General features: G+C 34.6%; 1 protein-coding gene across 1 annotated transcript; it reads right to left on the bottom strand.

The window, feature by feature from the left end:
* Positions 1–4576: 4576 nt before the first annotated feature.
* LOC125837857 (uncharacterized) lies at positions 4577–5965 on the bottom strand. The gene is made up of 3 exons (XM_049516925.1): positions 5813–5965; positions 5587–5739; positions 4577–5530 (listed from the first exon to the last, which is right to left on the bottom strand). The coding sequence occupies exons 1-3, from the start codon at positions 5963–5965 to the stop codon at positions 4577–4579; spliced, it is 1260 nt and encodes a 419-aa protein (XP_049372882.1).
* Between the last annotated feature and the right edge of the window lie 3446 nt (positions 5966–9411).

Genomic DNA, 9411 nt, shown 5'->3' with positions numbered 1-9411 from the left:
TCCCAAATTAGTTTGGTTTGGAGGCATGGGCCCTCATGTGTGATCTTGATATTATTGAATGATTACGTACTTAGTTTAGTGTTGTTGACACTGGTTCATGTGTTTGTTGCTTGCCACCTGCTAAGTGTCATAGTTGATTTTATACTATTATTCATTACATATTAGTTTCTATTTTGGGTTGACCGATGATATCTACTCAGTACATGTTGCCCTGTACTGAGCCTTACTTGTGTTTTTCTTTATTTTCTTTTTGTGGAGTGCAACGAGTGTATCAGTGACTTCGACTCGCCCTCAGCTCTAGCCAGTCTCCAGCACATCAAGTTCTAAGGTGAGCTATTCATTCCAGCTCATGTTGGATTCTCTTGGTCATAGCATGATGTCCTTAGTTTTCAGACATAAACTATTTTATTCATTTATTTTGGTGTCTATAATACTCTTAGACTTAGTATTTGAAGATTAGATGTCCTTGATGTGACGACTTTCAGATTTTGGGGGATAATAAGTGTTGGACTTTAGAGGTTTATTTGATTGGTTACTTTAATAAGTTTTGAGCTTCCGCATTATTGTTGTTATTCGTAGTTGAATTATTGATATATGTTGGGGTTTGGATTCCTTGGTTCACCCACTTAGGAGGTTAAGTGTGGGTGCCACTCACGATTCATTTTGGGTCGTGACATGAACATACATTAATTTATTTTGATTATTTAAATTTTTCAATGAACATAAATTAATCACTTAGTTTTTCAATGTTGGTCAAATTCATACTTTCAAGACTATTAACTCTCAAGGGTAAAATAAGAAGAATAATGTCATTTGTGCATTGATATTGTGAAATGACATAAACTCCCTCTGTTCAACAATAATATTTATCCACTATTGACTTAGCACACTTCTTAAGAAATTATAAATAGAAGGATAATTTTACTATATCACCCTTTGAATATAATAAATATAGTATCTTGAAAATGTAATAGAGAAATGACTATAATTAATAATAATGGTAAATTAAGAACTAAGTGTAAAATATCCATTGATTTCATAAAGTAAATAAGTATTGTTAGATATCCCAAAATAGTATAGGGGACAATTATTGTTGGACGAAAGAAATATTAAGAATCATCTATTTTTAGTAAGGACGACCTATAAATAAGAACGGAGGGAGCAATTTTATTTGCGTTCTCCACTTAATTCTTGCATTATGGAAAGTTATACTTACTATTTTAGTTGTTAGGAAGTTTGATTTTCTTTTGTTTACTTATGAAGAGATTTGGCACAACTTATTGCAAGACTTTCATTTATTTCTTCATTTTTGCTTTGTGAAGTAGTATTGAGATTCTTCTTTTCCGTTCGGTCATTCTTTTCTTTTATTTGTTTTATAGCTTTGAGGATCGTTTGTTAGATGGGGAGGGATTATTTATAACTTTGAGAGTTAAATAGTTTAAGTTTGAGTGCAAATTTAGGTATGAAATTTTCAAAAGAAGAATTAAATTAAAATCTATATATTTAAAAACTACGTAAAAAATATTATAACTAATAACTAATAATAAGTCATAAGTCATTCTCACTTGGTGAATAAATATTAGGCCAGTCGTAAGTCGTAACTGATATATATAGATAGATAGGTTTTTTGCGTGGCTTATCGCCACATTTTTATTAAAGTGAATGTGCAACATAATGTTTTTAAAATAAAAACGAAAATAAAAGCAACAAAATAAACCTACTTAAAATAATAAGTTATAACTTAAAGGACAAAACTATTAATTAACAATAAGAAAGTTTATTGGGAATGTCGAATTTAGTAGGGTAGCATGTCTAGTTTATTGGGAATGTCGAATTTAGTAGGGTAGCATGTCTAGTTTATTTTTATCAAACTTTGAATAATTTTTGAAGGTTCATTCTGACGAGCACAAACACACTATAAGTTTAGCACTTCGCTAGTCAAAGATAGTATAGTATAAAGATCGTCTCCACATGGATTGGTACAAAAAATAATTCAATTAAATCTTGCTAACTATTATTCTGGTGATCAAAAGAAAGGAGTTGGTTGTGATTATGAACCACTTTTATAGACTAAATGATAATTAAAAACAATTAGTAACTATGAAGTTTAATATGAATAATAAAAGATAGGGTATAAGACGAAACAAGTGCATAATGATAGTTGGAATTTGACCACATTCATTTATCACATCTAAAGTTCTATCGATTATCTCGAATTCAATAGCTTATTAGAGTATCCTTAAGCCTTAGATTTTTCTTCCGAGTAAATCTCAAGTTAAAGAATAAACCAATTATAATCCTGTGATTCTATTATGCAAGAATATGTTAATGACCGTTCTTAAGGAAGTAACGTCCTTTGACTATTTTTCCTTGAGATTTAATCAATAATTATCAACAAGCTCCTTCGATTACTTAATAGAAAATATATTGATTCAATCCAACAAAATTATTCAACAATATTCACCATGATATTCCTCTTTCGATTAAATAAACTAATGAACAAGGTTGCAATTCAATTCAAATTCCCATAACAAGTTAAAGCATAAGAATGAAAATCAAAATCCCAACAAATTCATCAATACAACATGTTTGTCAAATACCCTTTAAGAATCTACTCCATGGATGAGAACAAGTTTACTAAGAACAAAGATGAAAAAGAAGGGACATAGTAATCAAACTTTGAATCCCAACTTCCGTTTTGGATTCGAGTACTGTACCACGTGTTACACATCCTCTTCTTCGTAACCTAGCGTTTCTTTTTGCTTTTTTTCTCGATGATCTCGCCTTGGGGAAAGCTCCAACATCATATAGCATAGGTTTTCTTTGAAATTCCAAAAACACCCTTCCTTTAGTGATTTCATGCTTCCCCGCCGCGCGGGCGCGCCACTGGAAACCCAAGCGCGCGGAGAGGCAGTAGCTGCTTTAATGTGTCCGTGCGGGCACGCCGCTGGACACTTGATCGCGCGACCACCGCGCGGGCGGATAGCTTAGCATATGCACATTTTTGTTCTTTTTTTCTTTCTTTAGCATTCTTGTTGGCCTTTCTCACTAATCATGTTCAACACTTGAATTTGCACACCTACACATATGAAACATAGACAATTAATTGCAAAGTTTACATTCAAAACTTGTCAAAATTCATCTCATTTAATTACCCATCAAATACCCCCACACTTCAGCTTTTGCTCGTCCCGAGCAAATTAGAACAACTAGACCCCTCAGGATTTTGACGCACAAGTTACTAAAAACAGTTCTTGACTTCAACCATCCCTATAGGTGCATGCAACATTTATCGTTAAATGACTACTCATCGACAATTAAATTTAAGCAAAAATCAATCCATGAATTTTCTCACAACAAAGAAGATGCAATTTTATCATTAACAAACTTTTGTTCATGCATCATTGACACAATCTCTCATTTCACTCACTCTCACAAAGAAATACATCATGTTTTTCCAAAATACCATAAGCTTGGCAATTGAGTAATTCTCCACTAATGTAGGCCTTCTCGAGTTAAAATCATGTAGGACTTGCACATGTGTAATTTGTGATAAGAGCGTTTGTAGAATATGAAAATAAAAAGTCATATCCCCCATCTCTTTTTCACTCTTTTTTCTTTTGGCACCTTTCATGTTCTTTTGAAAACACATCCAACAACTTTCATTACTTTTCACACATGGCTAGATTCAATTGATTTTTAATTTTTTTTTTTGTTTTCGTAATTCAATTCTCTACACTTATAATTTCAATTAAGAGAGACATATAGGGGGATTAGACTAAAGAGATGTATCAGCTAATCAAAGAAAAGGGATTATTATAAGGCTCAAATTGGTTGACTAGGGATACTTATCATCAATGGTCGGTGAATTTTAGGCTAGAAGTGAGTTAATCAAAGAAAGCCTACAATCATATTCTTCTTCAAATAGTCCTAGAATTTCGCCTAAAAAAACTACCATGCCAAGTTCTAGATTCTTTCAAACATGAGTACATATCAAGATCTTCTCACCACACAATATTCAAAGATTGATAATGCCTCAACTTCACATGCCAACAAGTAAGCACATTTCAATTAAGCAACCAATACAACCTCTAGATAGGAATCAATCAATTTGTACCTCTAGCACTTGTTCAACAATTATGCTACGACTCTTATCCTAAAAAAAGTCTGATTCAAAATAAATACGACTATGGTAAAAGAATTAAACAGGAAACCCATAGAAGTACAACAAAGAAGCTACCCTAGAAAGAAAAAAAATCTTTTTCTTTAGTTATTTACAACCCCTTCACCCCCACACTTAAGCTATGACATGTCCCCATGGAATAAATAAAATGCAAAAGTAAAGGAAACTTCCCTGACTCTCTTTAGTCGATGTCAGAAATAGTGTTTGGCTCCCTTGTGCAGGCTTGGCCAAGCGCACGCGCACCCATGCTATGATCTTTTTATCCGACTTGGTTGTCTTAAATGTGAGATCATCCACCTTCTTCATATTGACTACTACCTTTTCCTCTCCAACTCTAAGCATCAGTTTCCTTTCATACACATCAAGTATTGCTCTACCAGTAGCTAGGAATGGTCAGCTAAGAATTAATGAAACCTCTTTATTTTCTTTTATGTCTACCACAATAAAAACTATTGGAAACACAAACTTGTCCACCCTAACTAGAACATCTTCAACTATCCCTTCAGGAATAATGGTGGATTGGTCAGCCAACTGTAAGGACATTGGGATAGATTTTATGATTCCGAGCTCTCCTTCCAACTTTTTGAATATGAACAAAGGCAAAAGGTTTACAGAAGCTCCTGAGTCACACAATAATTTCTCAAATCTAGCAGTCCCTAACGCACATGGAATAGTGAAACTACCCGGATCACCACATTTCTGAGGTAGTTTATTCTGAAGGATGGCACTACAATGAGCATTCAACTTGACTACTGATGTTTCCTCCAATTTTCTCTTGCTGGATAAAACTTCCTTAAAAAAATTAGCATATGCAGGCATCTGAGTGATTACCTCCGTGAAAGGAATATTCACATGTAGTTGCTTCAGCATCTCTAAGAACTTACCAAAATACTTGTTAAGCTTCTCTCGTTTCATATTTTGAGGAAAAGGCAATGCAGACATATATTTAGAATCAATTTCTAGTTCTGACTTCTCCTTTCCTTTTTGAATTTCGTTGGACTTCCCTACTATTTTTTTACTTCCTTGTTTCTCATCTTGGCTCTTTATAACTTCACAAGCTTTGCTTTTACAATTATCATTTAACTTTTTTCCACTTCGCAAAGTCATAACTTTCAGCTCCTTAGGGTTCCTTAACGTGTCACTTGGAAGATTTTCAGGTGGTCTTTCAGATATCTGATTAGCAATCTGTCCAACCTGTTTTTCTAAATTTCGAATAAAAGCACCTTGAATTTCAAACTGTTCATCAACCTTAGTGATGAAACTTTTAAACATCTCTTCAAAACTCGATTGGTTCCCATGTTGTCCCTCATGAGGTTGATATTGTTGTCGCTGGTGATTCTGGTACCCCTGAAGTGTTTGTCTTTGTCCTCTCACATTGTTCTGTTGCCACACATTCAAATTACCATTTGGTGAGATCCATGAGAATCCAGGATGCCTTTACCCCATTGCATTGAAATTGTTTGATTCTTGATAGTTTCCTTTGTTAAAGTTTTCAACAGCATTAACCTCTTCTTCTGTAAATGACCCTTGTTGACATTCATTAGTAGGATGCCTTCCTGCATAAAAATCACATGTTATTGATTGCGTCATTTGAGCCTGGGCTAGAGTCAACTATTTCACATCCTTTACAATTGATGCAACATGCGTCTGCAAGGTAGTGAAAGTATCAACTTGGTGCACCCCTACAGTCTTCTTCCTTTCAGAATTCTCTACAACGCACTGATTAGCATTCTCTGCAAGTTCATTTAGGATTTCAATTGCTTCTTCATGTGTCTTTTTCATGATTGGTCCTCCCACTACATTATTTAATATCCTCTGTGACGCAGGTGATAATCCTTCCCAGAAATTTTTCAACTGCAACCATGGCTCTATTCCATTATGTGGACACTTCCTCAACAATTCCTTGAATCTTTCCAATGCTTCAAACACTGATTCTGATTCTAGTTGACTGAAATTGTTGATCTCCTTCCCATTCTAGCTGTTTTTGCTGGTGAGAAATACTTATCAAGAAATTTTGTCATCATTTTATCCCAGGTGTGAATTGATCTAGAAGGTAAACTTTGTAGCTAGATCTTAGCATCATCCTTCAAAGAGAAAGGGAATGCCCTTAAGTATATAGAATCGTCTGATGCTCCATTGTAGTGAAAAGTGTTCATGATTTCATCAAAATCCATCATATGACTGGTTGGATCCTCATTCTGCTTCCCTTTGAAAACACAATTATTTTGTATTGCTTGGAAAACACTGTGCTTGATCTCAAAGTTATTTGCTGCAACAGGAGGACATCTTACATGGGACTGCATCCCATTGTAATTTGGCTTAGCATAGTCTCCTAGCAATCTCCCCACCCTTCCATTATTTTGATCCATTTGGTCTTCCACTTCAGCAGGAAGACGGTGAATTCTTCGGTTAACAACCCCAGGATGTTCAGCATCATATTCAATCCCATGTGTGCGATTTAGTTTATCAAGATTGAGTGGGTCATTCAAACCCCTATTATCGACATTTATATCACCCATTGTATTAAGCCTCTGAGACTTCCCTGAAACCCTTTCGGCAAGTTCCTTCTTAAGCAAGCATAAAGTTTTCTCCAACTCTGAATTGTATTTGATAACTTCTTTTGAGGAAGATCGTGTCATACACACAAGTTGTGGTTAATTCCTATTGCCTGCAATACTGGGAACTTGATGTGTTAACTAAAAAAAATAAAAAACAAAACCTGAATTAATGCACAAAACTCTATTGAAAACTACTTGTTGCCAATCCCCGACAACGGCACCAAAATTTGATGAGCACAAACACACTATAAGTTTAGCACTTCGCTAGTCAAAGATAGTATAGTATAAAGATCGTCTCCACAGGGATTGGTACAAATAATAATTCAATTAAATCTTGCTAACTATTATTTAGGTGATCAAAAGAAAGGAGTTGGTTGTGATTATGAACCACTTTTATAGACTAAATGTTAATTAAAAACAATTAGTAACTATGAAGTTTAATATGAATAATAAAAGATAGGGTACAAGACGAAACAAGTGCATAATGATAGTTAAAATTTTACCACATTCATTTATCACATCTAAATTTATATCGATTCTCTCGAATTCAATAGCTTATTAGAGTATCCTTAAGCCTTAGATTTTTCTTCCGAGTAAATTTCAAGTTAAAGAATAAACCAATTATAATCCTGTGATTCTATTATGCAAGAACATGTTAATGCGTGTTCTTAAGGAAGTAACTTCCTTCGACTATTTTTACTTGAGATTTAATCAATAATTATCAACAAGCTCCTTCGATTACTTTATAGAAAATATATTGATTCAATCCAACAAAACTATTCAACAATATTCACCATGACATTCCTCTTTCGATTAAATAAAATAATGAACAAGGTTGCAATCCAATTCAAATTTCCATAACAAGTTCAAGCATAAGAATGAAAATCAAAATCCCAACAAATTCATCAATACAACATGTTTGTCAAATACCCTTTAAGAATCTACTCCATGGATGAGAACAAGTTTACTAAGAACAAAGATGAAACCGAAGACATAGTAATCAAACTTTGAATCCCAACTTCCGTTTTGGATTCGAGTAGTGTACCACATGTTCAACCTCCTCTTCTTCGTAAGCTAGCGTTTCTTTTTGCTATATTTCTTGATGATCTCGCCTTGTGGAAAGCTCCAACATCATTTATATATATATATATATATATATATATATATAGCATAGGGTTTTCTTTGAAATTCCAAAAACACCCATCCTTTAGTGATTTCACGTTTCCCCGCCGCGTCGGCGCGCCACTGGAAATCCAAGCGCGCGGAGAGGCAGTAGCTGCTTTAATATGTCCGCGTGGGAGTGCCGTTGGACACTTGATCGCGCGACCGCCGCACTGGCGAATAGCTTAACATATGCACATTTTTGTTCTTTTTTTCTTTCTTTAGCATTCTTGTTGGCCTTTCTCACTAATTATGTTCAACACTTGAATTTGCACTCCTACACATATGAAACATAGACAATTAATTGTAAAGTTTACATTTAAAACTTGTCTAAATTTATCTCATTTAATTACCCATCACATTCAGAGGCATTTTTCCTTATGTTGAGTTACTGATTTTTCAGTTTCTTGTGCAGGTCATTTTGATCTTCGCGATCGTGACCCTTAGGTTCGCAATCACGATGTATCTTCTTTGTGGCATTCGTGATCGCGATGAAGCTCTTTCCTTAGCCTTCACGATCACGATGTGAACCTCTCTGCCCTTCTTGATCGCGAGAGTTAGTGGCTCGTGATCACGATGACCATTTTTCACTCAGACAGAACCTAATCTTTTCATTCTTCTCATTTCCACCATTTTCAATCTTTTGAGGCTTTGAGAAAGCAATTCTTGGGAGCATTTTTGTGAAAACTCGGGTGGGTAAGATTTCCCTACCAATCCTTTGTTGGTTTCATCAATTTTTATCTTTCAAAACACCTTTAATCATGATTTCAGTATGGATTTAAGGGTTTTTTCCCCTAAGTTGGAAAATTGATATTTTTATGAATTGAAACTCTTTTCTTGGTCGATTGTAATGGGTTTTTCAACCGAAAAAATTTCTCGTCTTTTAGAGTTTGTGTTCAACTAAAAATCTAATTTTACTCCTTTTGATTTCCGAAGTGATTTTTGGACTATTTTATCCCCGATTTCAAGTCCTATAAATGTGGGTATCATTGGACTCCTTTTGATGAACTATTTCTATCTTTGATAGTTGAGGATCATTTCGGTGACCGTGTGGTTGAGAAAGTGCTCCGTTACAGTTGTTCGAGTGAAGTTTCAGCCTGCGAGGTAGGTTTGACTATCCCTCTTTTGGACTGCGATGAGTAAGTAATTTTTCTTAGACAGTCAACTGTGAAATGGATTGTAGTATGAGTTTTAGAGGTTGGTAAGCATTGACCTTCTTGTTTAGTCTGTGTGATGCCTAATTGTGATGCTTAGTCTGTGTGGAGGCTTGTGTGATACCTTCCATTGTTGCTAAAAAAATTGATATATGTGAGTAAACTAGTTATTAGGTTCCCGCGCCAGCGCGGGCCCAATGTATATTACTTCCTCCGTCTCATTTTATGTGAGGTAGTTTGATTCGCCACGGAGTTTAAAAAAGAAATGAAGACTTTTAAAATTTGTGGTCCAAAATGAATGATATAAATTTGTATGACTGTAAATTATTTCATTAAGGGTAAAATAAATATTTTA

The sequence above is a fragment of the Solanum verrucosum genome, unplaced genomic scaffold (assembly GCF_900185275.1).
Source record: "Solanum verrucosum unplaced genomic scaffold, falcon-dt-bn FXZP01000262.1, whole genome shotgun sequence".
Lineage (NCBI taxonomy): Eukaryota > Viridiplantae > Streptophyta > Magnoliopsida > Solanales > Solanaceae > Solanum > Solanum verrucosum.
This window is presented reverse-complemented; position numbering and strand designations above follow the sequence as displayed.

What these genes read in the sequence shown, in the direction of transcription:
- LOC125837857 (XM_049516925.1), bottom strand. Translation starts at nt 5,965, where the DNA reads ATGAAAAAGACACATGAAGAAGCAATTGAAATCCTAAATGAACTTGCA. An exon ending in AGACGCATGTTGCATCAATT is followed by an intron (nt 5,740 to 5,812) that starts GTAAAGGATGTG and finishes ATTTTTATGCAG; the next exon opens with GAAGGCATCCTACTAATGAA. An exon ending in CTCATGGATCTCACCAAATG is followed by an intron (nt 5,531 to 5,586) that starts GTAATTTGAATG and finishes CAAACACTTCAG; the next exon opens with GGGTACCAGAATCACCAGCG.